This window comes from Neovison vison, chromosome 7, assembly GCF_020171115.1.
Source record: "Neovison vison isolate M4711 chromosome 7, ASM_NN_V1, whole genome shotgun sequence".
NCBI classification, from domain to species: domain Eukaryota; kingdom Metazoa; phylum Chordata; class Mammalia; order Carnivora; family Mustelidae; genus Neogale; species Neogale vison.
The window spans coordinates 56,742,467-56,761,665 of NC_058097.1; the positions used below are offsets into that span (position 1 = coordinate 56,742,467).

Here is a 19,199-nt window from a genome sequence, read left to right on the forward strand (position 1 = left end):
GAGAATATTAGCTAACATATAGCTAATATTAACTAACATAACATCGTTATCTGTGCACCTGGCCCCGTTTGAAGTTGTTTGCCCATGAACCAATTAATCCTGAAAACAATCCCCTTTTTACAAGAGTTAACGGGCACCCAGAAGCTAGGCCGTGAACTCAAGCAGTCTGGCTTCAGACATCATGTTCCCAACCACTATAGGAAACTGCTAAGTGAAGGAATGATTCAATTAATCATTTCCCATGGCCTGAGTTCAAATCCCAGCTCTGCCGCTTGTTAGCTGCGTGGCCTGGAGCCAACCGATTTATCTTCCCGAACTTCAGATTTAACCTCATGGTGAAGACTAAGGATGCTGGAGGAAACGGGCTCCAAGAAGCGCACACGCACATGCGAAATCACACCCGGACAACCTGGAGCAGGGAGGTGGGAGCTGGGGAGGGCGGCGTGGGGTCACCGTTCCAGGCACCGGGTGTGGCCTCCTGGAGGCAAAGTCGCTGGCTTCCAGTTTCCTCCAGTGTGCCCACGCCCTACCTGGGGAGCCGGGCGCTGTCTCCGCCCCCCCAAACCTGGCTGACCTGGTAGACAGCCTCGCAAGAGCCGGCAGCCGGCAGCCGCGGTGGTCTGGAAGAAAGAAATCCGGCGGCGGGGGAGAGAATCCCGCCTGTCTTTAGCAGGCGAGGCTCAGTGCCCCGCCCCCCTCAGCCAGATTTCGCCCCGAAGGAGCCGCCAGGCTCCCGCCCCCGACCCGCCCCGCCGCGTGGAGCGTCTGGGAACCGGCCGAAGAAGCCGACCTGCCGCGATGGAGACGCCCGGCACCTGGGCGCTGCTGCTGGTGCTGGTGCTGCTGGTGCTGGTGCTGCGGACGCTGGCGCTTCCCCGAACCCGAGGCCACCTGCCCCCCGGGCCCACGCCACTGCCGCTGCTGGGGAACCTCCTGCAGCTCCGGCCCGGGGCGCTGTACCCGGGGCTCTTGCGGGTGAGAGTCCGCGGGGACGCCCCGGCTGGGGCAGGGGAGCCAGGGCCAGGAGAGGGGGGTGCGCAAGGAGAGACAGCGGAGCACCAAGGGCACAGAGGCCCTGGGGTATCCTAGAGGAGGCAGGCCAAGGGTGAAAGGGCAGAGAGGCTGGGGGGTTCTGGGGGGTGGGGCAGGAGCAGGATTCCAGAGCTGAGAAGGTCCAGTGCGGGGGGGGTGGGGTTGCTGGGGAGAAAGGACCTTGGTGTGCTGAACCCCGGCTAGAAGAGGCAGAGACGTCTGCCCGCGGAATCCTGGAGAGGATGAGAGCAGGGGAAGAGGAGGCAGGATCCAGTGGCAGGGGTCCCGGCGAGGGAGTGGCGGGGGCCACAGAATCCTGGGGAGGTGATAGAAGCAGGGAATTCAAGCCAGAGGCAGGAGCCCTTTTGCGACTGGGATGCTGGCGGGTTTATCCCTGGGGAAGAGGCAGCTGGGGAGGGGCAGAGAAGAAGGAGGGGTCGCTGGCAGGAGTGGGGAGGCTTGGCTGGAGGGTTCCAGATCTGTGTCTGCTGAGAATCCCGGTTGTGTAGCGCTGAGCTGGGAGGGAGGTGGAAGTCCCTGTGGTGGCAGGGAAGGAGGACAGGAAGGAAGACAGGCCATTCTAACCTTTCTGGGCAAGGAGGAGGAAGAGGCCAGAGGTTCTCTGTCAAAAGGAGTCTGAGGGACTTCAGGACACGGGGAGGGGGATGGGAGTCTTGGGGAAAGATGGGGCACATGCCCTGCAGGGCACCTCAGCCAGAACTTGAGGGTTTAGCTAAATGATAGAAGAGTGGCTAGTTTGGGGTTGGGCAGGAGCCAAGGAATGGGGAGAAGCCAGAGTCTCAACTGCCCAATTTTGCTGCTGTGTTTCTGAGTCAGGGGAGAGGGGTGGTTCTGGGTTGTCCCAGGGTCCACACTTGGGGCTCTGTAGGAGGCAAGGGGTTGGGAACTCTATGGGGAGGGGAACTGGGAGCCTGGTACAAAAAGAGAACTGAAATAGCCCTCAAGGGGGCTATTTCTGTCTGGGGGCGGGGGAAAGGGTTCCTCTTAGGAGCCTCACCCAGTGACAGGGCCATGATGGGGACACCTCCACCGAAAGAGGCCACAGCTTGCCCCATGGCGCCCGCCCCTTTTCCCTCCCTGCCCCCAGCTGAGTAAGAAGTATGGACCCGTGTTCACTGTGTACCTGGGACCCTGGCGGCGTGTGGTGGTCCTGGTGGGGCACGAGGCCGTGCAGGAGGCCCTGGAAGGTCAGGCTGAGGCATTCAGTGGGCGGGGCATGTTGGCGACACTGGACGGGACCTTTGACGGCCACGGTGAGTCATGAGCAGAGCTGGGGACTGTGGGTTCCCTCAATCAGAGGCTCAGAGCCTGCCACCGCTTACCGTGTGACTTTTGAGCATAGCTTGGTGTCTCTGAGCCCATTTTCCTCATCCATCACCCATCAAATGGGGTGCTAATAGTGCTTATTACCTAGGTCATCCTGAGGATTGAATGTGGCCTGGGTGAGATGTTGCGGGGTTCTTACTGCTCCAGGTGAAGCCCCCAGGACTGGGAGGGACCAGGAGAGTGTTCTAGGCCCTGGGGCCACTTAATGTGTAGAAACTAGTCTCTGCTAAGCCTGAAAGTAGAAGGCTGGTGTTGGGGGCGCTGTCGGGACACCGCTGTGACCCTGAGCTTGTTGGCCAGTGCGGAGAAGGACCTGTCGCCAGGCTAGGATGGGGAAGGCAGAGGGGTCAGGGCCAGGCTACGGGAAGCCCTGAACTGCGGGGACCAGAGGAGTTGTCTGACCGAGCCTGTTTGGTGGGAGATGTCCAGGAAGTCTTGAAAGACTGGTTGCCTGGGTGCCAACTCCTAGGATAAGCAGGAAGGGTGTTCCAGGCAGAAGAGTAAAAAAAAGCATGGAGGGGAGAGAAGAAGCATTCATTCATTCAGTTGACAAATTTTTATCATGCCTGGCCCCGTAGTTATTACTGTGGACACAGAGGTGACCAAGACAGATGTGGTGTCCTGTCATCCTACATGTAGGAGAGGTGGGGCATGTCACGGGACTGGAGGGAGGGAATAGAATTCTAAAATAAGAGGTATAGCTCTAAGATCAGGACACAGGAGAACTGTACTGGCCCAGGTCGGGGGAGGAGAGAGAGACTGGAAGAAATCAAGGAAGGCTTCTTGGAGGAGATGACAACTGCAGTGAGATATGAGGATGAATGCAGTTAGTTCAGTGAGGATGGAGAGGTGAGTGATCCAGGCAGAGGGAACAGAGGGGGCAGAGGCCCTTGAGGGGGGATCCTGACACCAATGAGGAAGTGAGAGAAAACCAATGCAATTGTAGCAGGATGAGAAACAAAGCTGGAGAAGTGGGTCACACAGGGCCTGAGTCACACCAGAGTGCTCAGCTTGGGATTTTCTGGAGGCTATAGATGGAAGCAGGGAAGATATAAGTCAGAACTAGAAGGATCCTTGGGTAACTGTGCAGGAGCCCAGGCTGTGCTGTTCTGGGGCTGGGGAAGTGGGGAAGGGAGGGTGTGGTTGGAAGAGGCAGCCAGGGCTCTGGCCAGGAGCAGTACGGGGTTGCGGGAGTACGCAGAACAGTGGACTGAGACAGGAACAGGAGAGGTGCTGAGGCCAGTTTGGGACACAGTGGGAGGGTGGGCTGGGACACCCTGGAGGAGACTTCCAGGAGGCCCCTAGGGGCTGGCATTATACATATGAGACCCTGAGCTCAGAGAAGCAACGTTTTGTCCAGAGCAGACCCTTAGCTAAAGGAGGAAATTGTCAGTTCCATTCCCCTCTCTCCTGGTTCAGCTTCCAAATGACATGGGGCAGGGAACCCAATAGCACTCGTAAATGTTGGGAAGGAGAGAGGGAGGGAGAGAGGAGGGAGGGAAGGAAGGAAGGAGGAGAGGAGGGCGGGAAGGAAGAAAGGAAAGAAGGGAGCGAGGGAGCGAGGGAGGAAGGAAGAAGTCTTCACTCATCCTGGTTCATCACGAACCCAGGGAACCTGGATAATCCCAGTGACCAGCTTCTCGGGAGAATGTCACCCTCTGCCCCAAGGTTAGACATTTATGGAGCACCTACTGAGTCCTTAATCGTGGGCTAGACTGGAATGGACTCAGGACAGGGCCTGCAGCATCTGCCTCCAGACACTTCACTGGGAGGGAGGGAGCAGTCCTGGGGAATGGGAAGAGGGGCCGGTCCCTCCTTGAGTCTAGCCTTCTGCATAGGGGTTTTCTTTTCCAATGGGGAGCGGTGGCGGCAGCTGCGGAGATGTACCATGCTGGCCCTGCGGGACCTGGGCATGGGGAAGAGAGAAGGCGAGGAGCTGATCCAGGCGGAGGCCCAGTGTCTGGTGGAGGCATTCCAGGGCATGGAAGGTCAGCAGGGTGGGGTGAGCCTGGGGGCCCCTGTGGCATGCCTGAGTGGTGGTGGGGGGAGGTCCAGGGCTGGGCTGAGGGCTCTGTTCACTACCACCTCTGACTCTTCTTCCACCTTCCGGCTCTGTCCTCTTCTCTCCCCATCTATCTTTTGCCAAGTCTTTCCCAGTCTGTCTCTCTTTCCATGTCTGTTTCTCTGTCTCTCCCTTCTCTCTATCCGTCTGTCTCTTTCCTGTCTGTTTCTCTATCTTTCCTTCCCCATCTGTCTCTCTCGATGCCTGTCTCCTGGTAGAGGCTGGCCTCCTCTCCAGCACAGCGCCCCCCCACTGCCCTCTCCCCCGCAGGACGGCCATTTGACCCCTCCCTACTGCTGGCTCAGGCCACTTCCAACATCATCTGCTCCCTCACCTTCGGCCTCCGCTTCCCCTACGAGGACAAGGACTTCCAGGCCCTGGTCCGGGCAGCTGGTAGCACCGTGCTGGGGGTCAGCTCCCGGTGGGGCCAGGTAAGTGGGCGGGACCCCTCTCCAGCCACCTTTTCCAGGGAACCCCCGGATCACCCCTCCATGCTGGTGCAAGGCCAGGCCCCATGGGAACAGCTGCCCTTCCCCCTGCAGACCTATGAGATGTTCTCCCGGCTCCTGAAGCGCCTGCCGGGCCCCCACACACAGCTCCTGGGCCACCTGAGTGTCCTGGCCACCTTCGCCGTCCAGCAGGTGCAGCGACACAAGGAAAGCCTGGACAGCTCAGCCCCACCGTGTGATGTGGTGGATGCATTCCTGCTAAAGATGGCAAAGGTAGGGGAAGGTCAGGGTCAGGGGCAACTCCTGAACGGGGCTGGTGGCCTGGCCAGCCCCTACTGAGGTATAGCTGGAAATCTATCTGCTATATAGATGGTCTCCAGAACTTTTCTCATCTTCTCAAACTGAAACTCTTTTTTTTTTTTAAAGATTTTATTTATTTATTTGACAGAGAGAGATCACAAGTAGGCAGAGAGGCAGGCAGAGAGAGAGAGAGAGGAGGAAGCAGGCTCCCTGCTGAGCAGAGAGCCCGATGTGGGACTCGATCCCAGGACCCTGAGATCATGACCTGAGCCGAAGGCAGCGGCTTAACCCACTGAGCCACCCAGGCGCCCCTCAAACTGAAACTCTTGACTTGTTAAACAACAGCTCCCTGGGCCTGCTCCACAGCCCCTGGCAACCACCTTTCCATCTCTGAATTTTCTTATGCTTGGGACCCCACAGAAATGGAATCCCCCAATATTTACCCCTTTGGCAACTGGCTTATTTCACTTGGTATGATATCCTGGAGGGCCATCTGTGTCATAGCCCGTGATGGCATCTCCTTCTTTTTTAAGGCTGAATCCTTATTCCCCTACATGGATAGACCACATTTGGCTTATCTATTCATCCATCAGTGGACCCTTGGGGTGCCTACCCTGTTTGGCTGTTGCGAATAGCACAGCTGGGAACGTGGGTGCACGATACCCCTACGAGACCTGGCTTCTCGCTCGTTGGGGTATGCGCCCAGAAAGGGAATTGCTAAATCATATAGTAATTCTATTTTAATTTTTTTAAGGGACCTGATACCATTCCCGATAGCAGCTGCGCCCTATGACTGCCCCACTGATGGTGAGAGGGTCCCCGCTTCTCCACATCCTAACCACATGTCATTCTGTTTGTTTTTTTAGAGCAGCCACACTCTTTCATTTTCAAACACAGCACAACCAAAAAGAACTAATATCAAGAGTCCACTTCCCCACTTGCCTAAACATTTATACAACCCCCCCTGACAAAGCTTGAACTTGCTGGCGTGGCTGTGCTGGGCCTCTCTTATTGCCCGCAGCCTGAGTTCTCTGAGCCCCTCTGCCTGGTTTCTCCCAGGAGCAGCATGACTCAAGCACAGAACTGACTGACAAGAACTTGCTGATGACAGTCATTTATCTGCTGTTCGCCGGGACGGTCACGGTCAGCACCACGGTCCGCTATACCCTCTTGCTTCTGCTGAAGTACCCTCGGGTCCAAGGTAGGAGGCTTCTGTGCCAGCCAGCCCTGGGGCCGGAAGTGAGGGCTCCAGAGGAAGAACATTCAGGAAAACGGACAGCCTGAGCCGGGGCCTGGAAGTGAGAATGAGCCTGGCATCAGGGGTGCCTGAAGGGCGAGAAGCTAGGGAGGCTGCCAGAGGCAGTGAGAGGCGCAGTGAAGTGAGAAATGGGGCAGGAGACCTCTCAGGGCCTTGTTGCCTTGGTGGTACCTTGTATGCCTAATCCTGAGCAATAGGGAGCCATGGAAGGATGCTGAGCAGGGGAGGGCAGGGTCAAATTAGCATTTTAGAAAAATCCTTGGGGCTGAAAGAGCTAAGGTGTGCAAGAGGATGCCAGGAGGACAGGACAGGGACCTGGGCAGGAGAGGACAGTCCTAGGCCAAGCTGTGGGGAGGGAAGAGGGGCCGGGTGGGCAAGTAGAACACGACCTAGGAGGCCCAGGGTGCTGGGGGATGGGGGGACCATGGGACTACCCTGAGATGAAGACAGAAGGAATGAGGAACTGTTTCAGGAGAGACACTGAGGCCAGTATGGGACAAGTGTGAGGAGTCTGGGGCCACCTGCCAGGAGACATCCAGGAGGCCACAAGACACCTAATTCAGGACTGGAGATAAAAAGCAAACTGGGGTCCTTGCTCTTGGGGTCCTGAGTTCAAGCAGCATGTTGGGCATAAAGAGTTTTCTTAAAGGTGGGAGGCACCTGGCTGGCTCCGTGGGTAGAGCAGGTGACTCCTGATCTCAGGGTTGTGACTTTGAGCCCCACATTGGGTGTAGAGATTACTTAAAAAAAAAAAAAGAAAAAAAAATCTGGGGTCATCAGGGCCCAGGCAGGACATGAAGCTGGGATAGTATGGGAGGGTACCTGGCCCAGACGTGAGCTCCAGGGAAGCCCAGGATTTGGGGGTCAGGCAGCTGCAGTCAAGGCTGTCAAGCCAGTGGGGTGGGCTGACCTGGAAGATGGGGCTTCGGGTCTGGTGGCCTCCGGGGAATGGAGTCCGCTCTGACTTCAGCTCTCTGGGCCTCAGTTTCCTCATCTGGGAGATTGGGACGGATAATGGTACCCACCTCACAGGATTGCTGTGGGAGTTAAGAAAGGAGAGACCCTGTGCCCAGCACACACAGGATGTTAGGGACCTAGTCTCAACGAAGCCTGCGGGCCTCCTCCTCCCTATCGGCCAGCCTCCCCCAACCCGCTGCCACTGTAAGATGGAGATTCCCAGGGTAGAGTCACAGGGCCCAACCCCACCTCTGACCTCCTGTCCCCCTCTTCCTGAGTGCAGAGCGTGTGCGGGAGGAGCTGATCCGGGAGCTGGGAGCCAGCCGCGCACCAGGCCTCCAGGACCGAGCCCGCCTCCCCTATACTGATGCTGTTTTGCACGAGGCGCAGCGGCTGCTGGCTCTGGTGCCCATGGGAGTGCCCCGTGCCCTCACAAGGACCACCTGCTTCCAAGGGTACACCCTGCCCCAGGTGGGCCTGCCCCTCGGCCACGCCCCATGTCCGTCTCCGCTGCTGCCTCTCTGTGACTGTGTGTCTGACTTATTCTGATTATTGGTCTCCATGTCTCCTCAATGACCATGTTCCTCTTCTCTGCAACTCTGTCCCTCTGTCTTTCTGAGTGCCTTTCTCCTGCTTTTGACTGTCTCTGGGCCTCAGTTTCCCCATCTATCCAGCGGATAGCCTACTTCTACCTCCTTCCAGGGTGGCTGGGACAGTCACATGCCAGGGGTGACAGGTGACAGACAGGGAAGCAATTTGAGAACTGAGGGCGGAAGGAGTCTCACAATGAAATGAGTCTCTCCCCTCCTTCCCTCTCACCTCCCTGCCCTTCCTCTACCCGAGCAGCTTCTGCCATCCCTTAGAGAGCAACTCATCACCAGCACCACCAGGGGGCGATGTCCGCCTGGAAACCCCAGGAGCCTTCCCGCTCCCTCCTTGAGTGTGTAGCAGTTATGATCCTGTCCTGGTGTTTTCTCACTGGGACCTGGAGCAAATCACTTCAGCCCATGAATCTACCTCTACCCCTCTTCTAAATCAGGAACAGTAATAGTATTAACTTGGGATCTCAAGGAACCTGCAGGATAATGCTTGCAAAACACCAGCTCCACTCTTGGTGCCAGGACCTAGGGGTTCCCCCAGGTGCTCCGTTCCTGGCAGCGGCAGCCACGGCTAACCCAGTGACTATGGCTACTCTTGATCATGATTACGGAACCCCAGGCATCAATGACTAAGCATTTGCTCTCCGCCAGGGATTATTCTAAATGCTTCATGGACTTAATACCTTGTCGAATCTTTGGAGCAACCCTACACCATTATCATGCCCAATTTACAGATGAGGAAACGAATGAAGGCTGAGAAGACTTGCCAGGGTCACCCAGCCTACAGTGGTAGTGGCAGAATTTACACCCAGGGCGTCTGCTCTAGCCATAGCTGTCTGCCTTGTTTTAACAGCCATAGTAGCACAACCCTGTCTTCTCCTGGAGCCCCCCTCCCCTTCCCGGCTCAGCCCCGCTAGCCATAGTCCCTGGCAAATGAGGTCCCTCTCCCTCACATCTCCTCCATTGCACAACCCTGGGATCTTAGTCACTCGGGGACCTGCACTGGGGAGCCCTCACGGACAGCCGTCACCTACCCGCCCTTGGCTTTACCTCTGGAAGAGCCCAGTGGGAAAGAGCTGGACCAAGGCCAGGCGGCTTAGGACAGCCACAGATGAATCACAACACAATTTAAAAACACAGTGTACAAAGAACTAGCCCTCCCATGTCTAGATGCTACGCTGGGCAAGTTGCATAAGTTCGGGGGAACCTCGGTTTTCCCGCCTTTCAAATGGAAATCATGTTAGAAATTACTTTGTAGACTTGTTAAAAAGATTTAGTGAGTTTAAGTGTATGTTTGAGTGTGCGTGTGAGAGAGAGTACAAGGTGCACGTAGCTGTTGCGTAAGAGAGAGAGTATATATGAGATGCTTAAGAACGTGCCTGGTCGGTAATAAGCCCTTGAAATATTCTGCCCTTGTGCTTTGGGCACTAGAGAATCCTCAAACCTGGGTGGGGAAGGTTATTTGTAATTTGATGATTGCTTCCCCGCAGGGCACTGAGGTCTTCCCCCTCCTTGGCTCTGTCCTGTGTGATCCTGAGGTCTTTGAACAGCCAGAGGAATTCAACCCAGACCGATTCCTCGATGCGGATGGACGGTTCCAGAAGCAGGAGGCATTCTTGCCCTTCTCCTTGGGTACGTGCTGGGCTGGTCCCTGCTCCCCTGCCGGTTCCCCATGCCTGGGTGTGAGGAGGGCTGACACAGTCCCATCTCCCCGTTCCCTCCAGGTAAGCGTGTCTGCCTCGGGGAGGGCCTGGCACGGGCGGAGCTCTTCCTCCTTTTCACCACCCTCCTGCAGTCCTTCTCCCTGGACAGCCCATGCCCACCGGGGGCCCTGAGCCTCCAGCCAGCTGTCAGCGGCCTTTTCAACATCCCCCCAGCCTTCCAGCTGCAAGTCCGGCCCCACTAACCTCCCCGCATTGTATGGACCAGATGAAGGAGGGAGAGAGCTGTGGGAAGTGGGGGCCTCCTCATGCTGGTGGGCGTGAACATGGTTGTTGTCTCCAGAGCCGCAAGTCTACACCCCAGGCAGACACACACACACACCTATAGGTGTCCTAGAGTCTGCCATGCGGGTACTCAGCCTACGCGTCCTCAGGACTCCGCTTGCTCGCTCGGCCCAGGTGGCTACTGAGACACGCAGCCACGAGGGCCACGAGGACCGCAGGGCAACTCTGCCACACAGGCTTTCTATAGACATAGATTTAGTTCGTCTGGAATCACGATCACCGTCCCAGATAACACACCCTCTCGTCCAAACACAGCCCCCCTGGATTCACAGCCCAGGTGCGGAGTTCAGCCCCTCCCCTCACAAGGCACTGAAACAGCCATGGTGTTCAGGGCCCACAAGCCCTCTTCACTCTGCCTCCTGGCAATTCTGGGAGCCTGGTACAGAGGTGAACATCCCCCTTCCTGGATCATGTCCACACACAGAGAGACCGTCCCTGTCTTCAGCTCCGACGTGCCCTCTCTCGTGTACCCATGCCATGATCCAGGCACGTGACCGTCGCCATCCACATGCCCCCAACCACTGAACCACACAGCCAGCACACACAGGACACCAGACACACCATTCCCGGGAAAGGGGGGGGCACAGCCCCAGCTTCTTCCAGGCCTTCAGCCCTCAAAGATACCCCTTTCCACGTACCTTGATCCTCAAATCCTCCCAAATATAACTACACACTCAGCGTGCAATTGCGCACATAGCCCTAGGAAACCAGTAAACTTGGACACACACGCACACACACACACACACATAAGACCCTCCAATCAGAGAAACACCTCTCCCTCCCGCTTATGTAACTTTGTTAAAGGCCTCCCCAACCTGACCGCCCGCCACACACACAGTACCCTGGCCCACCTCCCGTCCCCAAGTCCCAGTTAGACCTGGTGGAAGTGGCTAGATGACCAAGGAGGGGCCAGATTCCAGCTCCCTGTGTTGGGCCAGAGGCCAGCTCTGACGTCCTTGTGACTTGAAGGTCCCCATTTTGCAATAAAAGTTCATTTCTGGCCCCCGGTCTGGCCCATGGCAGGGCCTGGTGTGCCTGTGACAGTGTCTGTCATTGTGAGTAAGGGGTGGGGATGGGGGGGTCCGCCCCTCCCTCGAGGCTGGGCGGGAGCTAAAAAACAGGGCCCCCGCCTGCCCTGGCTGTTGACATCAGTTACCAGATGTGGAGGTAGGGGGAGGGGGAGTCTGTCTTGGGCCTTACTTCCCGTGAGGCTGATCTGGAGAAGGGGGTGTGGGCAGGGAGAAGGCAGCTGGTAGGTAGTCGGCAGAGCTGGGGGTTTGGGGTGTGTTGAGGGGGTGAGGGTTTGCAGCTAGGGAAAGCCTGCTGGTGACGCTCCTGATCCAGGCCCTGGGAACTCCCCCAGTCTGAAAGCTGGTGGAGCACGATTCCTAACCCAGCTCTGCCTCTTCCATAGGCTCTTTTCCTCCTGCCTTCACACTTTTTTATTTGTTAATTACTGAGTAAGGAAGTTTTCAAGTGCACAAAAGTAGAGAGCATAGTAGAGCGAAGCCCCATGCCATCCCCTGTCCTCATTCAATAGCCATCAACATTCTGCTAGTTTTATTTCTAACACTCTCTTACAACTGTTCTGTTTTTGTTTTATTATTTTTTTAAAGATTTTATTTATTAATTTATCTGACAGAGAGAGACACAGCCAGAGAGGGCACACAAGCAGGGGGAGTGGGAGAGGGAGAAGCAGGCTTTCCACTGAGCAGGGAGCCTGATGCGGGGCTTGATCCCAGAACCCTGGGATTATGACCTGACCCCAAGGCAGATGCTTAGCAACTGAGCCACCCAGGTGCCCATTATTTTATTTTTTTTAAGATTTTTTTTTTTAGCTTTTATTTTTAAGTTAACTTTACACCTAACGTGGGACGTGGGGATCAAACAAAACCCCAAGATCAAGGGCCACAGGCTCCACAGACTGAGCCAGCCAGGCACCCCTGTTATTAATGTTATTTATTTATTTATTTAAAAGATTTTATTTATTTATTTATTTATTTGACAGAGCGAGAGAGAGAGAGAGAGAGAGAGAGACAGTGAGAGAGGGAATACAAGCAGGGGGAGTGGGAGAGGGAGAGGAGCAGCCAGCCCGATCGATGTGGGACTCAATCCCAGGACCCTGGCATCATGACCTGAGCCGAAGGTAGACACTTAAGGACTGAGCCACCCAGGTGCCCCCCACCGTTATTATTTTAAAGCAAATTCCAGGGGCACCTGGGTGGTTGAGTCAGTTAAGGGTCTACTCTCAGTTTTGGGTCAGGTTATGATCTCAGGGACGTGAGATAGAGCCCCCCACATCGGACTCCAAGGTCAGCCGGGAGTCTGCTTGTCCCACTCCCTCTTTCTCTCCCCCCCACTCAGGGGCTCTCTTAAAAATAAATAATTTTTTTTTTTTAAAACACCAAATTCCAGAAAATCATTGAATATGCCTTTCTAATAGTGAAGGACATTTCCCCCAGGCCCCAACATCTTCTGACAGTTTTCCAGCAAGCTTAAGGGAATGACACAGGGATACCCTCGTGGTGCAGCCCCTGGGCTCTCCCATGGGCAGTCTGACCCGCCACTGAGCACGCTGCCATCCCCCTGTCCATCCAACACTGTCTAGGTGTTTTAAAGTGAACGGCAGACGTTGGTTCATCTTCCCTTGGTATTTCAGCAAAGCATTTGTCATTAGCTGCAAGTTTCCTTGTTTATTTATTTTTAAAGATTTTATTTATTAATTTGACACAGAGAGACAGAGATCACCAGTAGGCAGAGAGGCAGGCAGAGAGAGGGGGGGATGCAGGCTCCCCACTGAGCAGAGAGCCCGATGTGGGGCTCGATCCCAGGACCCCAAGATCATGACCTGAGCCGAAGGCAGAGGCTTAACCCACTGAGCCACCCAGGTGCCCGAGTTTCCTTGTTTAAAGTTTTTCACGCGGGGCCCCTGGCTGGCTCAGTTGGTGGAGGGTAAGACTCTTGATCTTGGGGTTGTGAGTTGGAGCCCCATGCTGGCTGTAGAGATTGCTATTAATCAATCAATCAATTAATTAATTAAAATTCACACAGAGGGGGGCACCTGGGTGGCTCAGTGGGTTAAAGCCTCTGCTTTCGGCTCGGGTCATGATCCCAGAGTTCTGGGATCGAGCCCCACATCGGGCTCTTTGCTCAGCAGGGAGCCTGCTTCCCTCTCTATCTCTGCCTGTCTCTCTGCCTACTTGTGATCTCTGTCTGTCAAATAAATAAATAAAATCTTAAAAAAAAAAAATTCACACGGAGGGATGTCTGGAACGAGAAATACCATCAGACTCCCTCAGGGAGGGATGGACCGTGTGCTGCATTGATATGAAAGCTGGCATTGAGTCAGGATCGTTTCAGTAGCAAGGAAAAGAAAAACCTAAACTCAGGAGGGCTTCATAGGAATTATGGGACCCGAAAAGGAAAATGTAGAATGAGTGTGGTCTTCAGTTCTGTGTGTGTGCACTAAGATACATGTAACTATCATTTTAACCATACCTAAGTGTGTAAGCCATGACATTAAACACACGAATCTGTGTGACCATCACCGTTCTCCTCAAAGATGGTTATTATACCCCCCAAAAGACACTTATTAAGCAGTAATTCCCCCTCTCTATTTTTAAAAAAATTTTTATTTTTATTTTTTTAAGATTTTATTTATTCATCAGAGAGAGAGAGAAGAAGAAGCAGAGGGAGAAGCAGACTCCCCACTGAGCAGGGAGCCCAGTGAGGGGCTCAATCCCAGGACCTAGGATCATGACCTGAGCCGCAGGCAGACTCTCAGCAGACAGACGCCCCTCAAATTTTTTTAAAAAGATTTTATTTATTTATTTGACAGAGAGATCACAAGTAGGCAGAGTAGGGGGAGTAAGCTCCCTGCTGAGCAGTCCGATGTGGGGCTCCATCCTAGGACCCTGAGATCATGACCCGAGTCAAAGGCAGAGGCTTAACCCATTGAGCCACCCAGAGCCCCCCCTCAGATTTTTTTTTTAAAGGTTTATTTATTTGAGGGGCTCCTGGGCAGCTCAGTGGGTTAAATGGCTGCCTTTGGCTCAGGTCAGGATCCCGGTGTCCTGGAATCAAGCCCCACATCAGGCTCCTTGCTCAGCAGAGAGCCTGCTTCTCCCTCTTCCTCTGCCTGCTGCCCCTGCTGGTTCTCTCTTTCTCTGTCAAATAAATAAATAAAATATTTTTAAAAAGATTTTATTTATTTGACAGAGAGAGAGAGATCATAGGTAGGCAGAGAGGCCGGCAGAGAGAGAGAGGAGAGCAGGTTCTCTGCCAAGCAGAGAGCCCGATGTGGGGCTTGGTCCTAGGACCCTGAGATCATGACCTGAGCCGAAGGCAGAGGCTTGACCCACTGAGCCACCCAGGCGCCCCATTAAATAAAAAATTTTTAAAAATTTTTTAAAGATTTTATTTACTTATTTGATAGACAGAGATGACAAGCAGGCAGAGAAGCAGGCAGAGAGAAAGAGGGGAGCAGGTTCTCTGCCAAGCAGCCCAATGCGGGGCTCGATCCCAGAACCCTGAGATCATGACCTGAGCCGAAGGCAGAGGCTTTAACCCACTGAGCCACCCAGCACCCCAAATAAAATATTTTTAAAGAAAGATTTATTTATTTGAGAGAGAGCACAAGAGCATGGGATGGGTGGGGCAGGGGGAGAGGGAGAGAACTCTCTGGCAGTCCCATCACCATGCCCCCGGTGGATCCTGAGACCATGACCTGAGCCTAGATCAAAAGTGGGACGTTTAAGGGACTGAGCCACCCAGGTGCCACTCCCCCTTTCAATTTTTTAAAAGGCCCAATGAGCACGTGTTTCACCCCACTCACTATTACCGAATTTGTGGTCTCCATATTCATGTTTCCCTAACAGTCTTAAAGTATACTTGGTAGTTGGGTTTGTTCTAACAAGGAGCCCAAAATTCACCACAGGATGCTTTCCCATAACTTCTCGGGTCTTTGAAATCTGTAGCCATTCCCCTTGTGTACACCACTTGTTTCTTAAGAAACTAGGTCACTTTGCCCTGTACAAATTTTCACGTCCTGGCTTTGGCTGACACCATCTCTGTGGTGCCATTTAAGATGTCTTTCCATTCCAGGAATACCCCGTAAAGTGGGAATTAGGGACACCTGGGTGGCTCTGCCATTTAATCGTGTGCCTTCAGCTCAGGTCATGATCCTGGGGACCTGGAATCGAGTTCCACATGGGGCTCCTTGCTCAGCCGAAAGCCTGCTTCTCCCTCTGCCTGCAGCTCCCCCTGCTTTGCTCTCTCTTTCTCTCTCTCTCTGATAAATAAATAAATAAATAAATAAAATCTTCAGAAAAGAAATAATAAAGCGGGAATTAGATCAGATTCAGACTCAGAGTGGCAAGAGGTACACACTGGGAGTGCTAGGTCTCTTCCCGGGCCATCATGTGGCAGTAAACTATGGCCAGGTCCTGATCTCTCTTTTGGAAAGTTTCCCGTCAACCTTTCACTTATTGGTCTTATCTGGGTCTTGGGAAACCAAATCAAACCAGGTCTCTCGCCTGCTCAGACCCCCTCCCCTGCAGCAGGAACTCTCTCACACTTTTGGTGGGAAGATAAATTGGTATAGCCATAATGGAAAAAAGCGTGGAAGTTTCTCAAAAAAAATTAAAAATAGAACTACCTTTTGACCCAGCAATCCTCTTTCTGGGTATGTATCCAAAGGAAACAAAATCAGTGTATCAAAGAGAGATCTGCACTCCCGTATTCAAGGCAGCATTCTTCCCAGTAGCCAAAACAGAAACAACCCCTGTGGTTATCAGCAGATAAATGGATAAGGAGAATGTGATATATACACACACGTAAATTACAAAGTATTATTCTGCTATGAAAAAGAAGATCCGGGCGCCTGGGTGGCTCAGTGGGTTAAGCCGCTGCCTTCGGCTCAGGTCATGATCTCAGGGTCCTGGGATCGAGTCCTGCATCGGGCTCTCTGCTCAGCGGGGAGCCTGCTTCCTCCTCTCTCTCTCTCTCTCTGCCTGCTTGTGATCTCTCTCTGTCAAATGAATAAATAAAATCTTTAAAAAAAAAAAAAAAGAAGAAGATCCCACCATTTGCAACAGCTTGGATGGACCTTGACAGCATCACACTAAGTAAAGTAAGTCAGACAAGACAAATACTGTATGATCTCACTTTGGTGTGGAATCTAAAAAACAAAAAACCAAACTCTTGGAAACAGGGATGTAATATACAGCGTAGAGCCTAAAGTTAACCCTACTGTGGGGGCGCCTGGCTGGCTCAGTCAGTAGAGCATGTGACTCTTGATCATGGGGTCCTGAGTTTGAGCTTTAAGTCAGGGAGTAGAGTTTACTTTAAAAAAAAAAATACCATATTGCATATTTGAAATTTGCTAAGAGAGTTGGTCTTAGAAGTTCTCATCATGGGGCACCTGGCTGGCTCACTTGGAAGAACGTGCATCTCTTGATCTTGGGGTTATAATTTCGAGCCCCATGCTGGGTGCAGAGATTGCTTAAAAATATAAGTCTTGTTTTTTTAATTTTTTTTTAATTTATTTATTTGACAGAGAGAGATCACAAGTAGGCAGAGAGGCAAGCAGAGAGAGAGGAGGAAGAGGCTCCCTGCTGAGCAGAGAGCCCGATGTGGGACTCGATCCCAGGACCCTGAGATCATGACCTGAGCCGAAGGCAGCGGCTTAACCCACTGAGCCACCCAGGCGCCCAAGTCTTTTTTTTAAAAGAACTTTTCGGGCGCCTAGGTGGCTCAGTGGGTTAAAGCCTCTGTCTTTAGCTCAAGTCATGATCCCTAGGTCCTGGGGTCAGCCCTGTATCACATCACATCTCACATCAGGCCCTCTGCTCAGCGGGGAGCCTGCTTCCTCCTCTCCCTCTTCCTGCTTCTCTACCTACTTGTCAAATAAAAAAATCTTTAAAAATAAATAAATAAATAAAATCTGTCAAATAAATAAAATCTTTTAAAATTTAAAAATAAAAATAAAAAAGAACTTCTCACCACAAGATAAGAAAACTTCTGTATCTGTGTGGTGGCAGACGTTAACTGGGCTCATTGTGGTAATCATTTGGAAATAGATCCAAAATCGTATGGCTATGCTGTGCACCCGAAACTAATGTCCTGTGTCTTACTTGCTGGGCCAACACCCTCCCTAACCTTACCCATTTCAGACACCCATCTCCTTGAAGTCCTTCACATGCCTGCCTCTGGACCTTCCTAATAACTGTTCCTTCTGCCTAGAATGCCCTTTCCCCCATGATTCACTTGCTAATTTGCTTCAGATGGTTTTTTTTTTTTTTTTTAATTTATTCGGCAGAGAGGGCACAAGTAGGCAGAGAGGCAGGCAGAGGGAGAGGGAGAAGCAGGGGCTCCATCCCAGGACCCTGGGATCATGACCTGAGCAGATCGCAGACGCTTAATGACTGAGCCACCCAGGCGGCCCTGATTTACTTCGGATCTTAATCACAGCCTCAGAGGGGTCTTCCCTGACCACCCCATTTATAATGATAATCTCACCCTTTTGCTGTTCCCTCTCCTGCTTTGTTTCCCTGCACTGTGCATATTACGCCCTCATAAATGTTTTATCTGGTCCGGATGATCTCTCCCCCTTCCCTTTGGAATATGAGCTCCATGAGGCAGACGCTCACCTTGCCCACTGTGGAATCCCCAGCCCCCCTCATGGAAACATTTCTGTCCACCTGTCCCTCTCATTGTTCTAAATGCACTTGGAAGTCGATTCCAAGCATGTAGCAGGTGCTCAGCTAATTGTTCCTGAGTGGGCAAACACGGATTCCACTTGGCAAGGCACACAGCCACAAGGCTGCCGGAGGATGGGAGATGGGAGAGAAGCCTGGGGACAGGAAAGGGAGGCACAAGGGGACAGGGACAGCAGAGGGCCTTAGGGTAGCCGTTTGAGATTTTTATCTTGGAAGGTTTGGGGCAAAGGAGGGAAGGGTCCCATCTGGGGTTGAGAAACATTTGTCTTGCTGGTGACAGGTTAGAGGGAGGGAGCGTCGTGGTGGCTGGGAGACCAGGGAGGAGGACAGGCTGGAACAGTGTGAAGTCAGAGGGAGGAGAGATGGCTGTGAAGCTGGGTCCTCCACAGGGACTTACTAACTTACTGCTGGAAGGGGGATGTCCAAGAGGACCTTGAGGACAGCTGAGGCTGTCCCTGAAATGGGACAGCCATGAGACAGCTCAGGGAAGACCCTGAGAGCCAGGCTGAGGGGCTGGGAGCTCAGCCCCAGCACATGGGGAGTCATGGTTAAGCAGGAGAGGGACAGATGTGAGTTTCAGAAACATCCCTGTGGCCAAGTGGATGCATCGAGGCCAGGCCAGTAGCGTTGTGGGGAAGGATGGGGCTGGACAACAGGGGTAGGGAGGAGCATACCAGTACACAAACAGAATGGCCCAGAGCACAGAAGCCCACGCTTGCAGAGATCCCTCACCACCACATGTAAAACAGAGGGCCTGGGAAATGGACAAACCAACACAGGGCACAAAATCTATCTGCAAGGACTAGGCCACACAGTCCCACCAGAGGGAGACAGCCATGCGAGACACACAGATGAGGGACAGACAGACCAGGCACAAAAACTCAAGGGCTCCTTGTCAGCTGTGTTACCCTGTTCGAAGAACTGCATGTTCCCTGACCCAAGACATCTTCCCTCTGGCCTACTGAATGGGTTCTATTCATATTCCCATCTTAGAGATGGGCAAACCGAGGCTCAGGGAGGCCAGTCACTTGCAAGATCACGCTGTTGGAGGTAGAGCTAGGCTTCCAACCCAGGTCTTAGGGCACCCCTGTGAGTGTCCAGACCTTGGTGTCCTGTTTCTTTGCCCGCGTGGGTCGTTTTTGTTATGAGGACCCATGTCTGCAGGCGTCTATCCGCCCCCCACCTCCGGGATGCCCACCCAGTTTGGTCCTCCCCTTTCTGGTTTCTGACTTTTTGCAGGAATGGCGCTCCTGATCCGGCTTGTCGAGTGGGTCCGTGGGCCAGAAGCGTGCCTCTGCATGCCTCCTGGGGTCCCAACCTCTGTGCGTGGATGACATCTGAGTGTGTGTGTGTCCTAGTCAGAGGAGCTGGGAGTGTGAGGGGGAGTGCCTGGCTGGGGCTGGGCTGGGGGGTGGAGGCAGGGGAGGGGGCTGTCGCAAGGGCTGAGAGGGGAGTGGAGTTCTGGAGGAAT

At 53.5% G+C, this 19,199-nt stretch overlaps 1 protein-coding gene across 4 annotated transcripts; it reads left to right on the forward strand.

The window, feature by feature from the left end:
* Window positions 1-532: 532 nt before the first annotated feature.
* LOC122912060 (cytochrome P450 2S1) lies at window positions 533-10,096 on the forward strand. Of its 4 annotated transcripts, none has more exons than XM_044257360.1 (9): window positions 533-975; window positions 2,141-2,306; window positions 4,218-4,367; window positions 4,712-4,872; window positions 4,984-5,163; window positions 6,250-6,391; window positions 7,689-7,876; window positions 9,495-9,636; window positions 9,817-9,915. In XM_044257360.1, exons 1-9 carry the CDS (start codon window positions 799-801, stop codon window positions 9,837-9,839), a joined length of 1,329 nt encoding a protein of 442 aa, XP_044113295.1. In that variant the 5' UTR covers window positions 533-798; the 3' UTR covers window positions 9,840-9,915. The 4 variants fall into 4 exon arrangements, with proteins under 4 accessions (XP_044113295.1, XP_044113294.1, XP_044113297.1 ...); XM_044257359.1 differs by having other exon boundaries at window positions 544-975; window positions 9,729-10,096; XM_044257363.1 differs by having other exon boundaries at window positions 908-975; window positions 4,241-4,367; window positions 9,729-10,096.
* Window positions 10,097-19,199: the final 9,103 nt, after the last annotated feature.

Excerpts from the sequence above, each read along its gene's own strand:
- LOC122912060 (XM_044257359.1), top strand. The coding sequence starts at position 799 with ATGGAGACGCCCGGCACCTGGGCGCTGCTGCTGGTGCTGGTGCTGCTG. Across the intron at positions 4,873-4,983 it reads TCAGCTCCCGGTGGGGCCAG|ACCTATGAGATGTTCTCCCG; the intron begins GTAAGTGGGCGG and ends TTCCCCCTGCAG. Across the intron at positions 9,637-9,728 it reads ATTCTTGCCCTTCTCCTTGG|GTAAGCGTGTCTGCCTCGGG; the intron begins GTACGTGCTGGG and ends CGTTCCCTCCAG.